Genomic DNA, 25,536 nt, shown 5'->3' with positions numbered 1-25,536 from the left:
CCCAGACACTAGAAGAGGTCTATAGTTCTACTTCCAGGGCTTGAAATTTGTGAGGAAAAAAGTTTACCTACTGCAGTGACATGTAATGTTTTTAAAATACTGGCTTTGTTAGCTAACCTAAAGTATTGAAATGTCCGACAGTAAGCATCAGTTTGATCCATGTTCTATCTGTAATAACATTTTGTCTTCCCAAACGAACAGGATTTTTTCCAAATCAATAATAAAACAATTACTAAGAAATACTAAAATTTTGTATAAAAAAGTAAGAGATATTTTATACATTTTTATATTCAACTTTCTGATATCCACTTCTCCCTCTCCTTCTTCTTTTATCCTGTTTTCTACCCTCTCTTCCTGTTCCCTTTTCTTAAGAGAAATTCTTAACCAGTATTGCACCCTTCTTTAAGTTCTCTCATTCCTCCCTTGTTGTCTTTAAATGATCTCCTAACCCTTATCGAGGATTAATTCTGCCTTTGTCAAACACACAGCTTCTATTGATTTAATTGAGAATTACATACGTAAGAAGGCTTTCAAATTGGGCATTTGATTTTCTTTCATTCACCCTCCCACCTACGCACCCCTTCTTCGGTACTCACTTCAAATATTGAAGAGGAAAATAATGATGCCCCGTAAATGGTATTATTTAAAAACAATTTTCCCAGCAGAACACGTGGCTTATGGAATTTTTAAACCCTGTATGTTTTTTCTGCGAGTGCCTTTTAAAAGAAAAAAAATATTATTCGAATGACAGCAGCAAGAACTTAGCGGTAGTTAATAGATAACCCACAAGCCATTGGTACATAGAATCTACCCTCCTGTAGTTCTCCCATCTATTTTCTTCTGTTATTTTACCAGTTCTCTGCATGTTTTTTTTTTTAAAGTTATTTGTCTCTGCTACTTTTCCTATGAGAGAGAGAGAGATCTGATCTCTCTCAAAATATTTAATGTTTTTCTGTCTTCAACTCTCTTCTTTTGATAGTTTAGTTTGCATGATGGGTGTTTAGATATGTATAATTATAAGGAAATGTTGTAACACAGATTGCCACTTGGTTGCCTTCAGAACTAAGTGCTTCTTACTGTGTAAACTTCATTTTTATCAACAGGAGAGTGTAACTATCATCAAATCTAAAATTCCAACCTATTGTTCCATCTCCTTTTGAATGAGAGAACCATATAGTCATTTACACTGCGTAGTGTCGTTGTGGGCATCAGAAGCTGACTGTGGATGCTGTTGGAATTTCCTTATGGTACAACTTATTCTAGTAAAACTAACCACAAACATTCTGTAATCTGCTTGGGAGAAAAAATGAAGATTAAGTGAAGTGTGCCCATAACATCTTGTGAAAAAGTATAATTATGGCAAACAGTTAATCATTTTTATTAGATATCTTTTTGTGTATCCAGTCTTATGTTTACAGTTACAGTCAATAATTGGTTATCTACCATCCATTTTTTCAGCTGTAAACAAAGTAAATGTTAATTCATTTTTGCTGTACATTCCTATTTCCTTTAATATTTCTGCCACACTTACTGTGTTTATCAAATGTTACATAAAAGGTAGAATTTGATTGTAATTATTAATTAAGCAGTAACTAACTCACTGCTAAAGTGCATATACATATTTATTTTATACGCTTTCTTTCCGTGATGAGTGTTAGAGATGAAAATGTGAGTTTTCTGTTACAAAAGAACTGATTTCAAACTTGTTGTCCAGTGTTGCTCTAGTACCGTAAATAGGATAAAAACACCAGGTGTTGATATTGGAATACTGTTTTTCATATTCTATCCCAGTAACCCTTCATTTTGAAAACTGTCACATTGGGAACTTAAATCTTAGCACAGTACTGAATTAACAGTTAATTCAGGATGCGTGTATTGAAACAGTAAATCCATTTGGTTAAAGAAATGCCTGTAGTCTAGTATTTTTTCAAAAAACAAAAACATTCTGCTTGTTTTTCTTTCTTGTATTTTATTTTTATATATATATAATTTTATTTTATTATTTATTTATTTTTTTACAAAATGTGCACATTTAGTTTACGCAAACATGCTACAGCAAATTTCAGGTGTACATGTATTGTACTACTCTTATTCCTACACTGGTGATAGCAGAGCAGCCTTCAACATTCCATCTCTACACCAGAATAGATACCTGATTTATTTTTGCAAAAATAATGGTTGCAGCATTCTTTCTACGCCAGTAGCCCCTTCACATCCTTTGTGCAGAAATGTCACAATAAAGATTGGCATATCTTCAGTAGCGTTTCAAAGTATTGGCCTGGAATCACTCAAAACAATAGTACAATAATTTTTATTTCTTAATTGTGATGGGGAAAAGATAATCCATTTTAATCTTTCACATCTGTGCACTTATGGTTTTTTAGGTCCAGAATTAAAGCTGTTCCTACTTTGATAGAATTAATGTTCCTCAAGAATGTAATAGTAGTACTGCTTATAAACAACACTGGTGTATAGCTAAAGTTTCTGCTTCTTTTTTACTCCCTTTTCATAGTAAACAGACCATTGAAACAGATAGTAGACTGTCTAGATATTACTGCATTCTGAGCACTGAAGTGAGATGGAAGCTTCAAAAGACCATTATCTCCTTTTTCCTCATTAAAACCGGTAAGACACGTACTTCTGGAAATAATGGTAAAACTAGATTTTCTTCACAAAGAAATTTGAACTTAAAACCTTTTCAGGTCCTTAATTTTGAGCAGAAAACTTTGCTGACAGTCCAACCAGAATTACACATACAATATATAAGACTTCAGGTACTCATTTCATGAAAAATTCATAAATGCAGATTTATTAGGTAAGGATGATCTGTTTAATACCTACCAGTGGTACATGTCTATCTGAATCATAAAAATTTTTATTATAAAAAAGATTTCTTCCTCTTATGTAAGTTAGCTGGGCTTCAATCAAAGAGGAAAGAAAGCCAAATAAAATTGGATGTTGTTGTAGGAGATATGTATTGCTCATCAACTGTAGCAATATTTACTCAAAGTATTATGTAAAAATGAGCATTACACCATACAAATGTGAAAAGGAAATGCAGGATGATTTCTCTGTAAAAGAGAGGCTAAGACACTTTTTAAGGATTTTTAAGACACTTAAAATCCAGGGGCTGAATCCAATACAAACAAGTATCAAAAACAGCTATTTCTGATCTCCTTGTGTTAAAGCCTCTTTTATCTAGGGGTTGGAATGGTAATAAAGCTGTATAATGGCAGATGCTGTGCTGTTTTGGGGAGTTGTGGGGTAAAACCTAATACTTTTAGCATATCCCATTCGATAAAGGACAAATTATTACATCCTAACCTTTGGGAAATCATTTTTGGGAGGAAGGTCTTTATAATAAAACAAAACTTATTTGCATAATACATGTCTCAGTGTAAAGCTGAGCAATCCTACATATGGTAAATGTGGCAAATCCAGCTTTAAGTAATGTTGCAGAATAGTTCACATTTGTCCATTAATTGCAGACTAAACCACATTGTTAAATCACATTTTCAAAGAGCTGCATGGAACGCATTATGTTTTCATCCTGTAAGAAGAAAAAAAATACGTCAGATTATTTTATATTTCCTATACAGAAGTGTATAGAGGGGAAAAAAGTGGGTAGAAGTCACTAATGTTAGTTACTGACAGCAGCAACTTGTTTGGAAAAATTAATAAGTGATGATAAAATTTAACACTGAAACTGGTACTGATTTTAGAAAAAAATACCAAAACTATTAATAAATAATTACTGAAATTAAAAAAATTAAACTGAAAAGAGCATATTAAGTTAATTTGTGTTTTTGTTGAAACTGTCTACACTGTTTTGGAGATAATCAATTGAACTCTTGAAACTCTGTAAAAAAAAAAAAATAGTATATAAATATGTGGTAACTTCCTACGTGCAGTTTGAGTACAGTCAGTAATTTCCATATATTTGAAATTGTTGCTTGGCACAGCATATTCTCCCCAAAAAACCCTTTGGCATTATCGGAGACTATTTTGTAGATTCAAGAACAATTTAAAACTGAGTCAGCACGTGCATGCAGCACGATAATTCCCCCAAATACATTGTTAAAATTGTTGACTCCTCAGCTCAGATTTTCCCCACTGGCAGTACGACATAGCAAGTCTTCTCTGATTCTACTGCTTGTTGATATTAAATAGGGAACTAATTTAATCCATTTTTACTTAAACTTTTAGCAGTGCCCTTACACAGTTACACCTCTATCCCGATATAACGCGGTCCTCGGGAGCCAAAAACTCTAACCGCATTATATCGAACTTGCTATGGAGGGCCGGGTAGGGAAGGCTGTGCCTCCCCAAACAACCTGGCCCTGTCCCCTATCCGACCCCCCACTTACTTCCTGCCCACTGACTGACCCCTCAAAACCCCCGACCCATCCAACCTCTCCTATTCCCGGTCCCCTTAACACGCTGCTCAGAGTAGTGTGTCGGAGCCAGACATGCTGCCGTCCTAGGCGCCGACTCCGTGGGTGCTCCGGGGCTGGAGCACCCACAGAGAAAAATTGGTGGTCACAGAGCACCCACCAGCAGCTCTGCGCCCTGCCCCAGCTCACCTCCGCTCTGCCTCCTCCCCTCCGCTTCTCCCCCCTCCCTCTCTCCTTCCAAGGCTTGCCGTGAATCAGCTGTTTGGCGCGGCAAACCTGGGAAGGGGGAGAAGTGGAGCAGCGGCGCACTCTGGAGAGGAGGCGGAGGTGGGTGGGGAGTGGTTCCCCTCCCCCCCCCGGGCCTTCCACGCCCATCCATCCCCACCACAGCTCACCTCCGCTCTGCCTCCTCCCCTGAGCGCGCTACTGCTCGGCTTCTCCCCCCTCCCTCCCAGGCTTGCACAAGCCTGGGAAGGGAAATGCTTTACCGTGTTATATCCGAATTTGTGTTAATCGGATCACGTTCTATCAGGGTAGAGGTGTATCTCTCTCGAATCATCAGAATGTACTGGTCATCCCCCACACTAAATAAATATACATAATAATGATGACTCACAGCTGTCACAGTAAAACTACCCCTTAACCTCCACCTCTAAGAAAATAATTTGGTCTTGAATTTAATACTACATCTTTCTCAGTAGTGAGTATCTTATGAAGAGTGCTGTCTCCTAGACCAAGGTAGCTCCAGCTCCTTTTCCACTGCTTATTTCAGCTGTGATCTCTCAAGTAATTAGGGCTCAAATCATTCAGGGCTTTCTTAATAGGTTAAAATCCTTGCCTTGAATTCCACCCAGAAGCTTACTGATGATAAACTCTCAGCATGAAACTCCACCTAATAAACTAGCCCATGTTCTTCCCTAGCTCTAGTTTCCAAGTGGTCTTGTCATGTAGCTAATTACCATAAACCAATCTCGAGGCCAACTGTAGCAAGGGACACATCAGAGTGAAAATGGTGAATTTGTCTCAGCAAATGCAGCTGGAAGAAAGTGTACTTGACCAAGTCCATAACCTGGGCATCTAGGAGCAATTGAGTATCTTCTTAAAACCACATGGTTCTGCAGCTGTATTTAACAAATGGCGTTTGTACTCTCTCATTGAAGGTTGTCTGTATAATCACATGGCTCCTTCCCCCAAGCATTTTCTGTCTTATATGGATTGAACTGCAGCCAATAGATCCTCCCTCCACTCCCTTCAATAGATTATTCGTTCTACTCTATTAATGAGGTCAGATGTGATAAACAGTAGTAAAATACTTCATAACAAATCCAACAACAAAACCCATCTTCACATGATGTTCTAAACAGAATCAGTAAATACCAATTACCTACCAGCAAAAAATGTCTCCACTACTAGAGTTGTGATGCTGTGTGGAAGACTGTCCAAATTTCCTCTCTAATAATAGGGTAGAACACCAGTCTTCCTAATGGTAGCAAGCCCATTTTTTACCCACTGCACTGTATAGCTGTCCCAGTTCCTACAGTCTCTTTTCAGGAAAACTTTGGGCCTGACAGCTAATCATAGGTTTAGCCTGTGTTTTAAAAGCTTCTTTCAACATCTTTTTCAGTTCCAAAATAGGAAATGAATCTGTTCTTAGTCTTCCTATTCTATCAACAGTGTGATGTTGCTTTGTACTTCAACTATAAATCAGTAGCTGTTTGAAAGAATTTATTCAATCTGAGCTAGTAACAATCAGATATTGTGTTAGGCAACTGACATAGTGCTAGTATAGGTTTTTAGGTCAATGCAATTAAATCTACTGATACTCTTGGGCTCCCTTTACCCATTTTATCCTTTATGCAAGACCACAGACTCTGATATATTGGAATTGTAATCAGTGCTATTGGCCTTGGAAGCTACAGGGTTTTTTTTAAGTTCTAGTGTGATAACTAGTGTAGAAGGCTACTAACTACATTAGTTTCTTCTATGTACAATTATCCAACTAATAACTAGTTTGCAAGTGTAGCAAACACAATTACAGTACCAACTCCTAAATTATGGAAAAGTATCAGAAAAACTGCATTTCACACTGTGTGCATATTAATTAACATATTTATCTTGGTGATATGGGCTAATATATACACACACACAAAACCATTTATAAATAAAACAAGGACCTGGTACTGGCATTTGAAGGCTGATTTTGATCCTGCAATAATTGTATTTCAGGAACACACTGTAGGAAACACAGTTACACAGAGTAATTTTGCAGAAGAGAATTTCTCTCAGCTTTTGGTTCATTTTATGTATTGTTTTATCTCTTAAATTGATGAATAAAAGATACCATAGTGAACCTATTGCAAGAAGTAGAATGAGCACTGAGAAATTCTATTGTTTGATAATAAAGATAGAATCTATTAAATTAAGTCTGGCTACAATACTGTAGATGTTATATACAGTTGGAAATTTTAAAAAAAAGATGTTTTTTGGCCAAGCGTGATTAGATGCTTGACGTGTCATCTTCCATGTTGCCACCTGTAATTTTTAGTGTTGGCCTAAACAAAGTGTCCATATCTAACCCAACCATGCTTATCATTAAGGTCTCTTTGAGTAATCTGAAGCTCATCAAATGTGGGTTTTTAAGGAGTCAGGGGAAAAACAAAACACTGAGAATATCTGCTTATAGTCTTGAAAGGCCAAGTTCCAGGCATTGATGCCCAACACACCTGAACAGCCACGGCAAGATGTAGGAGATGAGTTTCCAAATCATTGGGCCCTGAAGTATGTAGGGATTTAAAGGTTGTCACTCATGCTATGAATCAGAGATGGACTACTCAGTGCCAACATATCTGATTACTCAGAAACAGCAAAGGCTGTAACAGCCTGCTGAAGTTGTGAATCATTCTGGAAAAGAACCACATTGTAGCCCTTACTGCACAATACCCCTCCATTCCTATAGATGAATTTTCCTACCCATCTGCATCATTGCCAACTTGTCCAGATTCCATCTGTAATTTTACACCCAGACTTATCCAAATCACAGTTAGGCACGGAGGAAATAGCAGAATTGGCATTTAATGAGAGGGAGACAGATGAATGCCATCTGCCTACTGGTGATCCATCTGCCTGAGCAGCCTTCCAGACATACTGAACAAGAGAAGTGACAAGATAAAACCCTACAGCACCCTATATCAGCTCTCTCCAGGAAAGAAAACTTACTCAGCAACACTGCAATCTTAGACAGGAGTGGATCCACTGCAAAGAATACTATCGATACTATGGTCAATGGTATCCAAAGCTTATTAGCCACCATGAGAAGTGCTATTAAGAACAGTACATCATTGGCTAGGTCTCACTGTCTCCTTGTCTTTGATCCAACCGGAATTTCCAATGGAATACCTAGAGGTTCAAGTAAAAAAAAACTGACAAAGTCCGTACCATCTTTTATATTTCCTGTGCAGCTTTCGGGCTACAAGGTGTTTATAAATTGTTGCTCATGGATAGACATGCTTTTCCTAGTCTTGCTTACCCATACCTGTATTGCGAATTCTTGTCTGCTGGCCCCCTTTTCATATATACCAAAAGGGCAAAACATTGACTCTTATTGTTGATTTTCCTAATCGCCTTTCCCCTATCTAAGGCAATCCAAATAGAGCTGGTATGTCCATTGAAATCTACTGTATTTTACTGTATTTATTGTTAGACAGAATTGATGGTTTTAGTTTGAGAAAAGAACTGTCAATGGCTACAACAATCTGCATGATCTAATCAATTGTTGCTAGCCCTTTTTCCAGTTTGGATCTCAACACTTGATCTAATGTAGTATGACACCCTCGGTATGTACCATGCTCCTCTAGTAGCTTGTAACCTTGTACAATGTACAAATAACAAGAAGCTTTGGTGTTTAATTTTTTCATAATAAAATTGCAGAACTTATTTTTATAAGGCTGTCTTGTCTAACTGTAGACAAGTTCTTAAATAATAGCTCATTCAGTTATCCTACAATGAATAAATGTGAATTCTGGCAGAGATATACCCAGCACAAGACTCAAATATTCACATAACAATTTGTCTACTACATGGTAGTTTTGCATAGGAAGAGACGATGCAAACACACTAGTGGAATAGGTGAACATTAGCTTTTCAAAAACTATCACCTCTATGAATACAAATATTGTATATGTTCGCACATGTAACTGACTGTTTTGTAGAACAGGTCGCCAGACATACCTTTTTGTAAAGGTGCCTAGAAGTGTAAGCTACATCTTTACACCCAAATCCTCTAATTGGTAGTACCATGTGACAACCCTTTAGCCAGCTGATAGGAGTAACTAAATATCTTACATTTATCATTACTTACTTTTTGGCAGCTTTCAATGAATTCATCTATGGTAACTACCCCATCTTTATTCTTGTCCATTTTCTGTCCAGAAAGATAAGAACATTTGCTTAAATCATGTTAAAATCCTACTTAAAAACACTGAATTTATTTATTACTTATTTCAGAGTTATATTGCAGGCTGGTGGCCACCCAGGTCAGGGTATCATTTTACTAGACACTATAAGTACATTACAGTCCCTGCCTCAGAGAGCTTCCAGTCTATAAAAGTCTAGACATAACAGATCAGTTGGACGAGTAGGTTGGGATGGGGGAACAGGGAAGATAGAGTAACAAAAATAATAGGATGTGCCAGTGAAAACATGGGAGTTTTCTTGTAGACCATCCTTTTTTGTTGTCTTGCCCTACCTGGAAAAATGTTTCCACATGTTGTCTAGGAGCATCCTCTTTGAGAACAGGATAAGTGCATTTTCCCATCATATCATATATAGCTTTCATAATATCAAGCATTTCCTGAAGAGAAAAACATGTTTATGTAAATGTTTTAGAACATGCTCAAAATCTTTTGAGCATTTATAGTTTAGAAGAAATATTTAAGACTGTGCCACAGTCAAATTGTGATTGAACAACTTCATGAGTATAATGCACCTGGATCACTTTGAAATTTAAATTAGCTACTGACGCTATGTACAGACACTCCCTGGGTTACGCAACCCAGACTTACGCAAATTCACTGGAAATAGGATTTTTGAGTTGTGAAAATTTTTGTGTAACGTACGGGTATACGTTTCTGACTTATGCAAAATTTGAGTTACACAAGGCTTTCCAGAACAATTGTGTAAGTTGAGGGGCGTCTGTAACTGAAAACTCTTAAGTAGATGCAGATTTATGCTTCTGAATTTAAATACTTTACGATATCTAAAAGTCCAATGATATTGTGGAAAGAAAGCTCCAGTGGATCAGTAAGTGGAAACAAACCAACAAAAATTTGTAGTAGAAGGTGATTGGGCAAAATCACATCGCCTTCCTGTGTGTGAGTTTCCCCAGCTTTTGTAAGGTGCTTTGAGATATGTCGCTGAAAAGTGCTCTATAAGAATTATTATAACCATGTAATTCATCTGCCAATACATTGAATAAAATGCTGTATTTTAAAAAAAACAAACCCTTTGTAATCTTTATGTAGTGTCTTGCTGAAACTGTTAGTACCAGTACCATTTACAGTAAACACATTGAGTCTGATCTTGCAAAAACTTATGTGCATGCTCACTTCACATTTGAGTTGTCCCATTGACTTTGATGAGTAAAGTTCAGCATATGCCTAATCCTTGCAGAGTAAGGCCCTTTAGAAAACAATAGCATTTTAAAGTGTTCACTTGCATTTCTGGATACACATTTTTATGTATAAGTACCCTACACAGTTCTTGAAATTCTGTGGGCAAATGTAGGTATTCAAAGGCATGCCCATTGTGCCCATTCCTTAAGAAATTTGGCCAGCTATGTCTTCTATGACTACTAATAAAATATAAATTTGTGGCTAGTTCTTTTTAAAAAAAAAAGAGTTAAGTTTATATAAAATACATTTATTTTAAAGTTGGTGGGAAGAAAAAAAATTATCTAGTTGTTTGCTACCGAACTCAGTTTTGACAGCAGTTTCTCTAAAGCCATGTTCCTTTCAAACCAAACTCAAAGGGACACGTACATGCTGTGGTTTCAGTTATTGTGGCTACAAAATGAATTCTTACCTCTTTAGTTATGTATCCATCCTTATTTATATCATACAAATTAAAAGCCCAGTTGAGTTTTTCTTGTACTGTCCCTCGGAGTAAAATTGAGAGACCCATAATGAAATCCTAGAAAGAAAACAAAAAAAAACCCTAGGTAGTTTGAAGCTGAACTATATATTTCTAAATATGCAACTTTCAAATCCTGGACTCCAATGTGATAAATTCTCCAGTGTAATACCAGGCTGGAAAGAAGGACTGTTGCTTCGTCTTGTTTTTGGTAATTAGTCGTATGTTTTAAAAAAACATCTAGACTTTTTAGGTAGTACTGCCAATTCATGGTGGATTGCTCTATTGTACAAGCAATAATCAGTTTTCTAGCCTCCTTCTGTTAATGGATTGAATGTACTGTAGCCTATGACTTAACCTTATAAAATGCTGCATGCAAGCCGTTTCTGTTGAAGTCAGTGTGGGGAGAAAACACATCACTGCTGTGCACAGGTCCAGAACAAAGTCTATGTACTTCTTAAACACATGATTTAGGGCTTAACTGGAATTTAAATGGTAATAACTTATTGTGGAATGCTACATGGGAGTAAATGTCACACACAAGAACAATAAGAAAGGTAATATTCTCAGCTCTTACACCTCTGCAGAGGTTTTCTTCAGAGGCTGGCTGCTCTATGCATTGAAGCTCAACAAAAAAAAGGCAATTATGAGAAAACTATTCATTAGAGAAACGTAAGTTTATTTTTACCTCCGCTATATGAAACACAGTGATAATTGTAAATTAAAATATTGTAGAGAGAGTCTACAGAAGTAAAACAACAAAATCTGAATCCATTGCTTTGATCCTTGGTGGTAGAGAACTCTGACGCATTAACGTGTAGTGAGCTTTCAGAGAATGAAATTAGTCAGGCTACATTACTTCCCTATAGGCCAAGAAGACTAACGATTAATAGACTCGTGTTACACTAGTCCTAGAACTAGAGTTGTGTTTCAGAATTAATATGGTTTTATAGCAACATGAACCTCATTCAAACGGAGAATTGACAAAAAAGTCAAACATTTATTAGTTGTATTTCGTTCATATTTTTAAAGAGACTTGGTGAAAGCAGGGCTTTATCATTCCCAGTCCCTTGTTGGTCCTGACCTGATTTTGTGACATCATTGTTATTGCCATAGGGCTCATAACCAAATGTTGTTGTAAAGGCTCAAAGTCCTACCATAGCACCAAACCCATTAGCTACAAGGGTTAAATAATTCTGTACTGACACAGGCCAGGTTTACATGTTTATTCAGAGTTGAAAAAAAGCCAGTATTTTGGGGAAAACAGCCAAAGGGGTTGCATCAGGGACAAAGAGGGGCTGATGCATCATGTTTTAGTTTTTTTTCCTGTATGGCCATTACAGTTACCCTTCCAAGTACCTACTGAGGACAAGCTCAGCTAACGCCGCACAGCTCTATTAAAGTCCTGTCTTTCTTGACTAGTGTGCCCTGGGGCTTGCTGACGTTGTCATAGTTTCCAGTATTAATGCATCAGTGCACTCGCCTCATGAGGCATCTTAAAGATATGAATCCTGAAAAACATTTTACTGACCTTACTTATAGCTTCAGCATCACAGGGCTAAAGCACTATACAGCTCTTTGATAGCATACTGCCAAATATTAAACCATTATGCTTCAGGAAATTCAGAAAAAAATTGATCATATACTTTTAACAATCATCATTCCTATGTTGCTATTCTAAATCTTGATGGATCTTTTCCTGAAAAGTCTAATGCTGTAGTGTCAGCTTTCATGCAGGCATTTCCTCCCCATTCTACGCCTTTCTGGTGCTTCACCATTCTCTTGTTTGCGCTCCTTCACCGCCTGTACTCAAGCTACACTTCCTCAGAGGCCAAGCAACAACATGGCTGATGACCAAATTAGCTATCCATTTTGGGAGCGGCAGAAAAATGTTCCTCTTGCTTTATCTTCCCATCTTAAATAGTTGTGCGTTCAAGGCTTAACAGCATATTTTGGAGCACCTCCTGCATGGGGCTGAGTGCACATTGAGCCTCACGGGTGTTGACAAGACTCAGCTCTCAGGATGTGCTCCACATCGTACAAGATCAGCCCCTAGCTTGGCGTCATATTTTCAGCTCTATTACCCTTGGGACTAGTAGACGCTACTGTGAAAGTAAATTGCTTTTTCGTTGAATGTTCACCTTGCCCTAAGGTATAAGTCCATCTCTGAACTGCTAATAAGGACTAACACTGGTAGGAAGTTGTGACGTGTTGCCTAAGAACCGAGTTTTTTTGCTATGTATATGATTGCTGTGTTGTGGCTATCTGAAATTAAAGCAAAGCCTAGAGGGATGAAAAAGCTGATTCATCTTTTCCATTTAAAAAAAGTATAATTTATCTTTAATAGCGTACATTTTTAGCCTGCTCATGCCAATCTTCACTGTATATATTATTTATTTATGTAGATTTCAGTCTAAAAACTTGAGGATGCCTATCCAAACTCTGGGTGCCCTTGACATACATAATATATGAGTTCAAAATATAAATCACTCAAAACAGTAGCATTTCTTCTTCCTGAACTTTCATCCATCATTTGTTCATGGAGGCCAATCCAGTTTAAAATTACTTCCTATTAGTTTTATTTAAATTGTGTGTGTGCAAAATTTAGCCAAGTTATGAGTGCTGGAACATGAAATCCATTATTAATCCACATAAGGAGGAATACAGGCATCCGTGCAGCTCACCTGTGTCCTTGAGAAACTATTTTGGTAAGAAGAAACTCTCTCTCTCCACCTCCTTGCGTTTTCAATTAGTGCCCATCCCCATAGTATCTAAGCACTGTCACCACGCTAAAACTATCAGCAAAAGTGCCAGCTGCGACTGTGGTCTTCTTGAGGTGAACCACAGAAATGGAAGAATACCATCTATAGACCACCAAACGAGTTCCTTTTGGGTATGAGCCACAGACACATCCTTGGAGTCAATTCTGCAGCCATTCCATGCATGTTACTTTTTTACATACAGTGGCTTTTTATTAGTATTATTAAGTGCCAGTGTTGCATTTGGCCCAGTGCCTGGTTGACAATGGCTCCATGGAGCCGGGCCCATGCTCAGAAGGGGCCCCAGCCTGCTCCACTTCTACTGTGCCCCAAGACTTTGCTGACTCCCCTGCCCACCACTTGCTCCTCTTGGCCTGTCCACTGGCTGGCCAAGGGTTCCTCTCTGCCCCCTGGCCCCATCCCCTGCTCCTCTTAGCCCCCTGGCCGGACCCCAGTGCACCTCTAGCTCTGGGCAGTCTCCACTTCCACCACCTGTGGACATAGGAAGTCAGGGGGTATTGTGCAGGGAAGCTGTGTGGTGTGGCATGGGCCTGTCCCCGAGGGAAAGGGTCATGCTGGCAGCACAGGGCCGGGCAGGCCACTGTGCGTCTGGCAACTGCCGGTTTGTAAATAGGGCCCTCACATTGGGTGGAGCAGGGCTGCCCCTGCCATGCCATTCCCCATTGCCTCTCGCTGGCCCCTCGCTCCGGGGACTGACCTCCCTGCACCATGCTCCATTGCCCTCATGGGGGCCCACAAATATGTTTGGTGCCAGGCCCACAAAAGGTTAATCCAGCCCTGAACAAGATACAGAGGAAGACATGATTAGGAGCTTTACTTTTCAGTTCCCCTAATTTTGAGTTTATGTTAGCACTCTTAAGGGTGTTACTTAATTGATTAGATCTCCTCAAGGAATAACTGAGACAAAAGCAATCAGAAAGTCATTGACAACTTTGTTAAGAGATAATTAATCATCTTTGGAAAAACAAATAAAAGTTAAGTTACTCATAGAGCATGCCCAAAGGCTTTAAACAGCTCTTTTGCAGGTAGGGCTAGCTCCACAAAGGGACAAACTTTTAAGTACCCTATACAATATATAAGGAGCTATAGGTGCATAAGCATGGGAGCCATAAAAGCCAGCATGCTGAGCTGCCTAGGTTTTTGACAAGAGAGGTTGGTCTACACCTGCCATTCTCAGGGAGATAAGCACCTAACTCCAGAGCTTCTCAGCCATAATCTTTCTCCTGGAGTTTGGCATGTTAGCAGTGCTTATTTCGGGGCTGAGGCCTGGCACCTCTACGCTGGGCAGTTCATAGCCCCAGCACCTCTGGGCTTATCGCGTCAGTTACTAAAGTTTTAAAAAGTTGCTTGACCCCCCCCCCCCCTTGCACCTAATTGCTCGAGCCCCAGCACCTCTTTCCTTACCAATTAAGCACTGCGTGTTAGCTGGTTTGTTTGTTTGATTGTTTGGGGAGGAGGGAGGTGTTACAAGAAATGGAGATGGCGGCAGTAGACCCCTTACATACTTTAACCCAGTGGTTAGGGCATTCACTCAGGATGTGGGAAATTCAGGTTCAATCCCCCAATGTAGAGAAGGGATTTGAATTTGGGTGTCCCATCTCTAAAATGAGAGCCCTAACCCATGAGAGATGCTAGGATAGCACCCTCTCAGTCTCACCTGCATATTCTGGTGTGGGGCGTCTTCTGTTGACACAGTTCCACTGTCTAATTAACTATGCAATATGCCAAAGAGAGAGTCAGAATCATTCTACAGGCCAGTGGTTTGGGCATTTGCCTCAGAGGTGAGAAACCCAAGTTCAGATCCCTTTACTACATCTGGCAAAGATGGGATTAGAACCTGTCTCTCCTAACTACTATACTAAGGGGGCTACCTTTTTCTCCCCATTACCTCCAGCAATTTTGTGAGGATTTAGGCCAGCTCTGAGCATACATAACAGATCAGGCCCTGCAGATGAGATACGCAGAGGGAGCCTACTTTGAGGATCCCACTGGGGCTAAAATGTGAGATAGGCACCCAGCTTGAGGCAGCAGTGCCCATGCTCTCTGGCAAAAACGTATGCCGCTACAGGATTAGGCAGCGGTTGAGTGGGGTCTTGGAGAGTCTCAGTGTCACCTAAGGCCATGGCTACACTTAGAGTACAAAAACTGCACACACACCCTAGTATGGGTATAAACAGCAAAGTAGATGTAGCTTTACTCTGCTCCCCTAAGCAGTGTCTCACCCCCAGAACCTACAGGTATGTACCCTACACAGCTTTCTACTCATCCAAGCTGTGCCTCCCATGGCTATTTTTAGTGCTCCACTGCTGCCTCAATGCCAGAGCCTTTCTCTGCTGCCTGCCCCTGCCCTGCCTCACCAGAGCCTTTCACTGCAGTGTCCAGCTGCATACCCTACCACATACCCTACCAACCACAACCAGTGAAGACCAGGCCACTGGGTACCCAAAAGGGCATTTGGCTACCTAAATCTTTGTGTGGATCTAGTGCACAACACCTCAGCCCTGCCAGTGATGAGTATTACTTGGAGGTTACTGAGTGATCTCAGTGCCCACTGGCCCAGATCCTGTAAGTTGCTGAGCAACATCGTCTGCCCATGAGGATGCTAGAAGTCATTCTAGGTCAGGAGCACTGACTTCAATAAGCATTGAAGGCGGGTCCTGATATTTAAAGGTATTTACGCATTGCTCTCCTCTGAGTTGCAAGGGCTAAGGCACGGATCCTCCCACTGGCACTTAAATACCTTGGAGAATCTGGGCCTAAGTGAATTAGACAGCTAAATCCCATTTTCAAAGCAATGTAGGCAATTAGAGGAGGCAAGTCTCATTGAAAACAATCCATGGAATTTAGGCTCAAAAGGTCCAGATTCATATAGGTACTTAAGCACCTAGGTTCAACATTTAGACCTCACTGACATTCGCAAAAAAACACTGCTCAGCCACCTACTGCCACAGGGGCATAAGGTCACTAGGTGCCAAAGTTTCTGCTGGTGGGCAGGTGCAAAGCTGCTTACGTCAAAGCACACTACAAGCTCAGGCTCTACACAAAAGACAAAAATGGAGGGTGTTTGCATACACCCAGACCTAATAGCGCAGTGTTTAGGCCCTAGGCTGTGGGCGACTGAATCCCCCTTCTGTCTCACCCAGAGCAGGAACTTGAATGCAGGTCTTTCACCTCCCAGTGAATGTGCTAACCAGCAGGCTAGTCTGAGATGGGTATGGCTCAGTCTCTGCTATTAGTGCTGTTCTGCTTGGTATAAATAATTAAATATTCACTGGGCCAGTGAGAGAAGAGCATAGTTTCCTGTGACACCCAGGTTCCAGTCCCTGCTCCAATAAATACTTTATTATTTATACGAAGTGGAACAGCTTCAACGAGAGTATGAAAAGACACCCACCCCAGCAGTTATGTGGGAGGCAGTAGACCTAGATTCAAGTCTTGCACTATAGTAGGTGAAGTAGGGATTTGAACCTAGGTGTCTCACATCCTGGGTAAGTGCTCAAACCACTGGGATACTGGGAGTGCTTTTGCCAGCTGTGTTTTCTGCAGGGCCCAATCTGGTAAGCAGCCTCTGAGCACTCCTACCAGATTGGAGTCCATGGGCAAGCTAGATGAGGGGAATGCACAGTTAGTGAATCCCACCTGGGCTTAGGTATGAGGCACTGAGATGCTCAGAGGTGTCAGGACTTCGGCTGTACACATAACCAGCAGCAGAAATTCAGATGCCTAGGGGAATTTCAGGTGGCTAGGGCCTGAATGCTAGTGAAGCCTAAATGTTGGACTCAGGCATCTAAAGTGTTAGTTAGGCATCTAAGTTTTCCTTGTGAATCTAGCCCAAAGAAACTAATCTCAAGGAAGCAGAAAGGGTAGTCTCACTGGGCTCCAGGAAGTGGGCAGGCAGAGCCTGCCCACTGCTAAAGGCCCTCCCCCTAACCTAAGGATCCACAGGTCCAGGATTCCAAATAATTATGGGGGACAGCTAACGAGATAACAGGAATGGGAGTGAGGTCACAGGGCTAAACGAAGGGAACCTGAAGGGGACACCGTGCAGAGAACCTGGACAGTGCCCACTGCTCCTCGAAGGTGTCAATGAAGCCAGCGGATGCCGCCTAGAAGAACTCTGCCTGGATGCATGAACGGAATAAGGAACGGAAATAGGCCCCACAGTCACAGGAAATCCCATCGGCCAACCTCTTCTCTCCGGTTTTGTAGATGGCCAGGAGGAGGTTGACAAGGAGGTCCCGTGACTTTGTGGGATCACGGATAGGGAGTGCATAGATGAACAGGTGAGGGGAAAAGTGCAACCAAAAGCATAAAAATATATCCAAGAGGAGCCGGAATAGGGGCTGCAACCTGTCGCACTCCAGGTACACATACGTCAGGGTCTCCCTTACGCAGCAAAAGGGGCAGGTCTCTGGGAGGGGAGCGAACCGCTGCAAGTACATGCCCGTGCTCACAGCTCCTTGAAGGAGCCGCCAGCTGATGTCCCTGGCAGGCCTTGGCACTAGGGTGGAATATAGGCTGGCCCACTGGGGCTCCTCACCCTCCAGAGATGGCAGGAGGTCCCACCACTTTGTGTCGGGGCAGGACGTGAGGGTGAAGATGTGAAGGGTGTGCAGCACGAGCATGCATAGATGTGTCCATGGCGCGGTCCAGAACCGAACCGGCTGCAACTCGTGCAGCTGGCTCTTGATAAAGGGGCGGGATGGCCGGTAAGGTCCACGGGGCAGGGGCCCAATGAAAAGGTCCAGAGGGCCTGGTTGGAGGGTGGGCAGGGAGTGCCCTCTCACAGGACTCGGTTGAGGAAACCCTGAGCAGTGGGCGGTAAAATGGCCCTAACCTCCTGAAGTACGCACCAGGGAGTCTGAGGCCTGGAGAGCCTCATGCGCCGAGCAAGCATCAGGGGATCCAGCCAGTCTCCCTGGCTGTAGTCCAGGAGGTCTCCGGCTCTGGTGATTTCTGCCAGGACCAAGAGGCGGTTACTTACCTGTAACTGGAGGTTCTTTGTGATGTGTAGTTCCTATTTGTAGTCCAAATGTGAGCAAAGGAAGTTTTTCAGCAGCAGTGTCCTTTGACCCTCATGGCCGCCTGCTGTTGCCATATGTTCCCTGCAAGGTTATAAGAGGCCATGCAGGGTGACGTGCCTTTAGTCTCCTTCTTACCACAGCATAGAGCATCTGCAGCAGAGGGAAGGTGTGTGGGCACTGAAATACAAATAGGGACTACACATCTTGAAGAACCTGCAGGTACAGTTACGGTGTCACACTGGAGTGCGCATAGCATTCTGTAATGCAGTAAGAGATCCAACTGCATGTGTGCTGCAAGGAGAGAGCCTGCCCTCTTGACTGTTCCGTGATGGCAACGAAGAGGCATGGGGAGGCACAAAAGGCACAAGTTCCGTCCAAGTAGAAGGCCTGCGGATGTCCAGGGAGTGCAGTGTGTTGTCCGCGGGAGTGGCGTGGGGTTTAGGATGGAAGACCAGGAGATGGATGAACTGGTTGAGATGAAACTCAAGATGCCCTTTGGGAGGAACTTAGGGTGAAGGTGCAGGGAGACCTTGTCTCTATGGAAAATGGGTCAGCCATCATGGCCACCAATTCACTGATCCACCGGGCAGAGGTGATGGCCACCAGGAGGAGGACCTTCTTGATAAGTGGGCCAGGGAGCATATGGCCAGGGGTTTGAATGGAGGCCAGGTGAGGGCAGACAGCATGAGATTGAGGTCCTGGGGGGGCGGGGGCATGGTGTTAGTACCGGCAGGAAGCAGTATGTCAGGCCCCTCAGTACCTAGGTATTGGTAAGGTGAGCAAATACCAACTGGCCATCCAGGGGAGGGAGGAAGGCGCTGAGTGCCACAAGATGGACATGGATCAACCCGAACGCAAGGCCTCAGTTCTTGAGCTCCAGGAGGTAGTCTAGGATGATGAGAACAGAGACAGCATGGAGGGGGAGATGTCATCATTGTGCCCAGAAGGTGAAACACTTCCATTTTGCGGCATAGCATGCCCTCATAGACTCCCATCTACTCTGTGTAACAATACAGTGGACGGTAATGAACAGGCATTGTCTCCGGCTGAGCCCGATCCAAAAACCAGGCCGTCAGTTGGAGCAAGCCCAGGTTGGGGTGGAAAACCCTGCCATTGTCTTGGGTGAGAAGGTCTGGCCAGTTGAGGAGGCTGATCAGTGGGCAGGCCAACAGTCTGAGTAATTTGGGAAACCAGAACTGTCGGGACCAGCGCAGCGCTAGCAAGATGACTGTGGCCCAATCTCGGCAGATCTTGCAGAGGACCTGGTGGAAAAGTGAGACTGGGGGAAAGCATACCACAAGCTGCCATACACTATGGAAGAAGGAGGGCATCACCTCTGGAGTCCTGACCCCTAGCCACCCTGGAGAAGTAGAGCGGGAACTTGAGGTTTGCATGGGTGGCAAAGGGGTCCCATAGGGAGGTGCCCCAGGTCCAGAAGATGGCATGGATCATGGGGTCATGGAGATCCCATTTGTGGCTGAGGTACCAGGTTCTGCTGAGTGTGTTCACCAGAGAGTTCTGCACCCCTGGGAGGTATGCTACATGGGGCACAATGTTGTGGCAGAGACACCAGTTCCAGAGGTGGATAGCCCCTGAGCAAAATGACCGGGATCTGGTGCCACCCTGTCTGTTTATGTATGCCATAGTGACGGTGTTGTCTAAGAGGATCTGAATGTGCCAGCCACGAAGAAGAGGCAGGAATATGTGGCAGGCCCATTGGACCGCATGCAGCTCCAGTGCACTGATGTGTATGCACACTTCCCTGAGAGTCCACCTTCCCTGCGTGATGTGGCCTGCCAAGTATGCGCCCTATCCCACCAGGCATCTCTGGTGAGGATGGTCATGGGGACGGAGGTGGCAAACATGGTGCCTTGGAGCACTTTGGTAGGATTGGTCCACCAGGTGAGTGATGCCTGGACCCAGCTAGGAATGGTCAAGGCTGAGTCCAAGTGATTGATATGGGGCCTTCAGACCAAGAGAAGCCACAGTTGTAGGCAGCACATATGGAGGCATGCACACGGCATATGACCGAGGAGACAGAGACAACAGTGCACTGTCATGTGCGGGTTTTGGCGCAGGGTGCCGTGAGGGTGGCAAAGCGGTCTGCTGGATGAAAGGCTTGTACTGTGATTGAATCTATGTGCACTCTCATAAAAGTATTGAGTAAATGGAGATTGAGGATAGGGTGGAGGCCCCTGTCTTTCTTCAGGATGAGAAAGTACAGGGAGTCGAAGCCCCTGCCGATGAAGGGGGTTGGCAGCAGGGTGTGGTAAGCAGAGCTCCCGAGGGGGGGGAGGCGCCCTGGTGAGGTGGGAATGTGAGGAATTCTATCGAGTAGCTGTGTCATAATATCTCCAATACCCATCAATTAGTGGTGCTCTTCCACCATTGGTAGGCAAATACAGCAAGACAGACCCCAAAGATGCCACAGGGGGCTGCATGTAGTGACATGGGGGGTTCACAGCTCTTGACTGTCACATCAAAATTGGGCCTTCTGCTGGTGGCAAGGTCTGGCAGCGGAAGCAGATGGCCATGGGTGCTGGGAGTGAGGGCACCAGCGGGCCAGCTCTTGGTACCTCGTGTATGGGGGTTGGTATGGCGGGTACGGGCGCGGCCAGAACTGTGGCTTAGATTGTCAGTGGTGGGGCCGGGGGTGTAGATCCAAAAGGACCAGAAGGTCACCCATGAGTCCTTTAGTGAATACAGGGCCTCATCCGTTTTTGTGGAGAACAGCTAATCCTTGTCGAAAGGGAAGTCCTCGATGGTGGATTGGACCACCCTGGGAAAACCAGACAACTGGAGCCACACATCACATCTCATTGCCACCCCGGTGGCCAGGGACTGGGAAGACATTTTTACCTCATCCACTATTGCCTGGAGGCTGACTTTGGCCATAATGTGGCCCTTGTCCATCAGGGCCTGAAACCACTGGTGCTTGTCCTCTGGGGTGTCCTTTAAGAACTCTGCCAGCTTGGTATAATTGTTAAAAGTGTACTTCGCCAGCAGAGCTTGATAGTTAGACATGTGGAATTGAAGGGCCACAGAAGAGTAGACTTTGTGGCCCAGGAGATCCAGGCGTTTCACTGCCTTATCCATGGGGGTGGAAGTGGTGGAGTGCTGGCACTCCTGTTCAATGGCTGCATGCATGACCAACGAGGCTGGAGGAGGGTGGGAAAGCAGAAAGTCAGCCCCCTTAGCTGGCACAAAATACCTGCATTCTTACCTCTTGAGTGTCGGGGCACAGGATGCCAGTGTGTACCACACCACTCATGTGGGTTGTAGGTTGGCACTGTGAATGGGCAGAGCTACACGCGTCAGGCCCCGGAGCTGCAGAATGTCCAGCAACTTGTCTGGTTGGTCCTGGACCTCCTCCAGGGGGGGCCCAAATCAAGGGCCACCCTCTGTAGCAGCTCCTGGTACTGATGGTGATTGTTAGGAGGCGAGAGGGTCGGTGGAATCAAGGCCTCATCTGGAGAGGAGGGTGCTGCCGTTGGGACCGGTGGTGCCGGATTGAACTCCAGATCCTCCTTTTGGTCCTAAGTGATCAGATCTGGCAGAGGGGTTAGGGTGGGCTATTATGAGGCCAACTGATGATGGATATGGGCTCCAATAAGGGTCCCACGTGGGTCAGTGGTGCTATGAGGTCGATTCCTGATGGTACTGCAGGCCCCATGGATATGGGTACCACCCAGGCTGGTGGGCCAGAAAAAGTGGGGATGCCCACAGTCCGCACTACGCTGGGAGACCAGGGAGAAGGACAACTCTTCTGTTGAGGAGACCTCCGAGTCTGACAAAGCCCCCAGAAGTGGCAGAACCATTGGTGCGGGTGGTACCGTGACCAGCAGGGATGGGTCACAGCTGAGGAGGAGTGTCTCATCCGCTGGTATAGGTGGGCCGGAGGCTAAAAGAAGCGGCAAGGGCAGGGACGATAGCTCAAGGTGGGATGTGGGGACCAGTGGATCCGTCTGGTCCAATGTCCAGGGCACATCACTTTGTCTGCTGCTCAGAGCAGAGGATATGTGGAGTGGAACCCTAAGAATCCTGCCGTGGCGGAGGAGTTCACACCAGCGGGCTGTAGGGATCCTCAGTGATTGCAGGAACCGGCAGTGCTGGTGGATCTCGCTTCTGATTCGCCTTGCCCCCTGCTTTAGAGGGTGGCCCAGTGGGGTCGTCACTCAACATCTCACCCAACTGAGCCCACCTCAGGGAGGAAACGCAGTGCATCACAGCGGTCTGCGATGGGGATCTGCAATGGCGTTTGAGAGAGCACTTGTGACTGTCCTTGTGCACCTTCTCAAGTCTTGGTGGTGCCAATGGATCCAGGTGTGAAGTCAAGGGCAAAGCACTCATTGCCAGTGATGGGCAGTGCATCACCAGGCACCGGTCCGGGATCAGACTCCACACAGGGCCAGAGTGCCTCCGCTATGAGGAACTTGTGGCGGCACAAAAGTTGAGTGTCACAGATCCTTGACGGGAAGGACTTGCAGATATCTCAGTGAGTGACAAGGTGTGTCTCGCCTGGGCAGTAGAGGCAACGTGTGTCCTCATCACTCACGGAGAATGAGTGAGGGCATGAGGCGCAGTTCTTGCACCTCGGAATGCGGGGCAGAATCCCCCAAAGGGGTCGGGAGAGGAAGAGGCTACTATATACACTAACGTATTACAGAAGTACAAATTAAAAAGGAAACAGAACTATCTACCATAGTTCTCATAGAGTGTACGAGTGTGAAGGGAGCATTCCAACTCCGACCAGGCGGTAAGAAGGAACTGAGGGCACGTTGCCCTGCATGGCCTTTTATAACCTCGCAGGGAGTATATGGCAACATAAGGCAGTCATACAGGTCAATGGACACTGCTGCTGAAAAACTTCCAGCTCCAGTACATGGTGCACATGTGCACCTACCTTTGGAATTCATATAGGGACCATCACTCGAAGAAAAAACAATGTTTTAGATTCTTGGTTTTGACTCTTGCACCTGTCATGAGCCCTACACTCATTTAAAACTTTGCAGGGTTTTTTTTTTCCCTCCCAAATAAACTCTACTTGAACCTTTGGCAGAGCTCCAAATTGAAAGAATTCTAAAGGTTTACCACATGCACATTTTTTCTGGACACTTCAGACTTGTTTTCAGATGCATTGTTCAGGAGCTGAAGACAGGCACACACTGCTTTTGCTGGGCTGGGTTTGAGGCTTTGGGAAAGGAAGGCTATAGTTTGGTGCCTCGCCTTTGGGAGATAAGCCATGGCTATGAGACAAACCCAAAGTCGGATCAGGGCTGCTCACTCAGCTATAACTCAGACAATTTGGGCCCTAAGGCAGCACAAAATTATGCATGTATTTAATTTCAAGCATACAAGTAGTTCAAATGAGTTCAAAGTGACAACTCAAGGGCTTAAAATTTAAGCATGTACATAAACCTTTGCAAGACTGGGGCTCAAATGGGGTGTAATACATAGTTATGCCATATCCTCACTCCTCACTGCAGCTGCTGGTTGCAAAATGGAGTGAAAATGCCTAGAAAAAGTTGGAGCACACGATTGCTTCCTCCCTTCTCCACAATTCCAGCAAATCCATGTTTTTTATTATATTCTTACAAATTAGGTTGGTACAGGAGAACATAGCAGAAAGGAAATTGCACTTCTTCTGGCTCTTCCTATACCAATCCAGACAGCCTATTTACATAAAAGCCCATGTGATTTGTTCTTGATATGATGAGGTTATAGATAGCGAGCATTTTAGCAGTAAATACAGTTTACTATAGATGGTGACAAACGAGTATTTATGCTCCAGCTTTCTAGAGCTTTTCCTCTCTGCTTTCTTTACTGAATGGAGGACAGCCATACCTACGATATGAATCGGTATAGAAAAAACTTGGCAAAGTTGCAATTTATGAGTAAGAAAAATTATTCTTTCTAGAATCATTTCTTCACACTGCCTAATGAATCTACATGCTGTCTATAGTTAACTACTGGGTAATATGTTTAGAAATTGTTTACACTACTTTAAAGAATAAAAAGAATTACTTAGGTATTCATATTCTGCAGTTAGTTTGTAGGTATTATGCTGCTACATATTAAAAGAACGTTGGGCCAGTTTCCATTAACCGCAATAAAGCTACTCTGGTTTTAACACCAGTATAAATGAGATCTGGATCACTCTACCTAGGTTAATATTGTACAAAATTGAACCTGAAAACCTATGCTGGAAATGAACAAAACAGAACCTCATTTTTGTTTTTCTATTTCCTTTTTTCAAAGCCCTTAGTGTACATCGGACTTCCCTTAGGTGTGTTCAAATCCCCTACAACAGAGGTTCTCAAACTGTGGTCCGTGCGCTCCATTCAGGTGGTCTGCAGATAGTTCCCTCTAAGGCGCGTGCCTGGGTGGTCGCACACAAAAAAATGAAGGGCCACCCACCTAATAGTGGAGCCACGCAGGCATGGCTCCCCAAGGCCACCATCTCACGTTATATGTGCGTCTTCTCCAGGGTCCAGGCACCTAATTAGTTTGGAATTTGGGATGTGCAGGGCTGCAGCAGCCAGAGAAAGAGACGACCTTCCCCAGCTCCAGGGCTGTGGCTGCTGGGGAGAGATGGTCCTCCTTCCCAGCCCTAGGTTGGGGGCTGCCGTGGGAAGGGAGAGATGGTACATCCATCGCATTAGAAAGGTAAGAATACTGATATTAAAATATGAGTTGTGTGCTTTCATTTGTAGAACAAAAAACATTAATTATTATAATTTTTTTTATTTAGCGCTTTTATCCAAAGTGCTTTACAATAGTTAGCTAACAGTATAAACAACATTTGGAAAGATCATTAAGTGGTCTGCCAGACCCTCAGCAATTTTCAAATGGTCTGCGAAAAAGAAAGGTTGAGAACCACTGCCCTAGAAACTATAACAGAATAAGGCCAGACAAGCCCTGCCTTTTTTAGGACTTATTTCGTACATGATGAAAAAACAACAAAATGGCATGGGAGAGATGCAGGAGCTCCTTTTGCTGTGACTTTTTTCAACAACAGACAATAACAGCAGAAATGTGGCTAGAAAATTGGTACAAACAATTCTTTGCCAGGGTTGTCTGTGTTGAATAATATTTGCTTATATTATAATATGCATTATCCACACCATATTAGTATACATTAAGCACAAATAGCATTAAGCACAAATATTATAGCAGTTATATTGCCTAAACTGGCCTATGATTTTTTTGAAA

At 43.5% G+C, this 25,536-nt stretch overlaps 2 protein-coding genes across 10 annotated transcripts in view; one reads left to right on the top strand and one right to left on the bottom strand.

Annotated features, from left to right (window-relative positions):
• The window catches only part of PACRGL (parkin coregulated like), a 34,474-nt gene extending 30,611 nt beyond the window's left edge, over nucleotides 1-3,863 (top strand). For 3 of the 4 annotated variants that reach the window (XM_073342398.2, XM_073342397.2, XM_073342396.2), the window contains one exon: nucleotides 1,104-1,906. In XM_073342398.2, coding sequence (XP_073198499.1) covers nucleotides 1,104-1,160 — 57 coding nt within the window. In that variant the 3' untranslated portion in view covers nucleotides 1,161-1,906. Of the gene's footprint in view, nucleotides 1-1,103; nucleotides 1,907-2,512 lie in introns of those variants that run through there. The other variant, XR_013635728.1, reaches the window with a different exon arrangement.
• The window catches only part of KCNIP4 (potassium voltage-gated channel interacting protein 4), an 861,516-nt gene continuing 837,351 nt past the window's right edge, over nucleotides 1,372-25,536 (bottom strand). For all 6 annotated transcript variants that reach the window (XM_073342395.2, XM_078852577.1, XM_078852578.1 and 3 more), the window contains 4 exons: nucleotides 10,473-10,580; nucleotides 9,139-9,243; nucleotides 8,752-8,814; nucleotides 1,372-3,550 (listed from right to left, as the gene is read on the bottom strand). In XM_073342395.2, the coding sequence (XP_073198496.1) occupies nucleotides 3,503-3,550; nucleotides 8,752-8,814; nucleotides 9,139-9,243; nucleotides 10,473-10,580 (324 nt within the window). In that variant the 3' untranslated portion in view covers nucleotides 1,372-3,502. The remainder of the gene's footprint in view (nucleotides 3,551-8,751; nucleotides 8,815-9,138; nucleotides 9,244-10,472; nucleotides 10,581-25,536) is intronic.

Source organism: Lepidochelys kempii, chromosome 4 (genome assembly GCF_965140285.1).
Source record: "Lepidochelys kempii isolate rLepKem1 chromosome 4, rLepKem1.hap1, whole genome shotgun sequence".
Taxonomy (NCBI): Eukaryota; Metazoa; Chordata; order Testudines; family Cheloniidae; genus Lepidochelys; species Lepidochelys kempii.
This window is presented reverse-complemented; position numbering and strand designations above follow the sequence as displayed.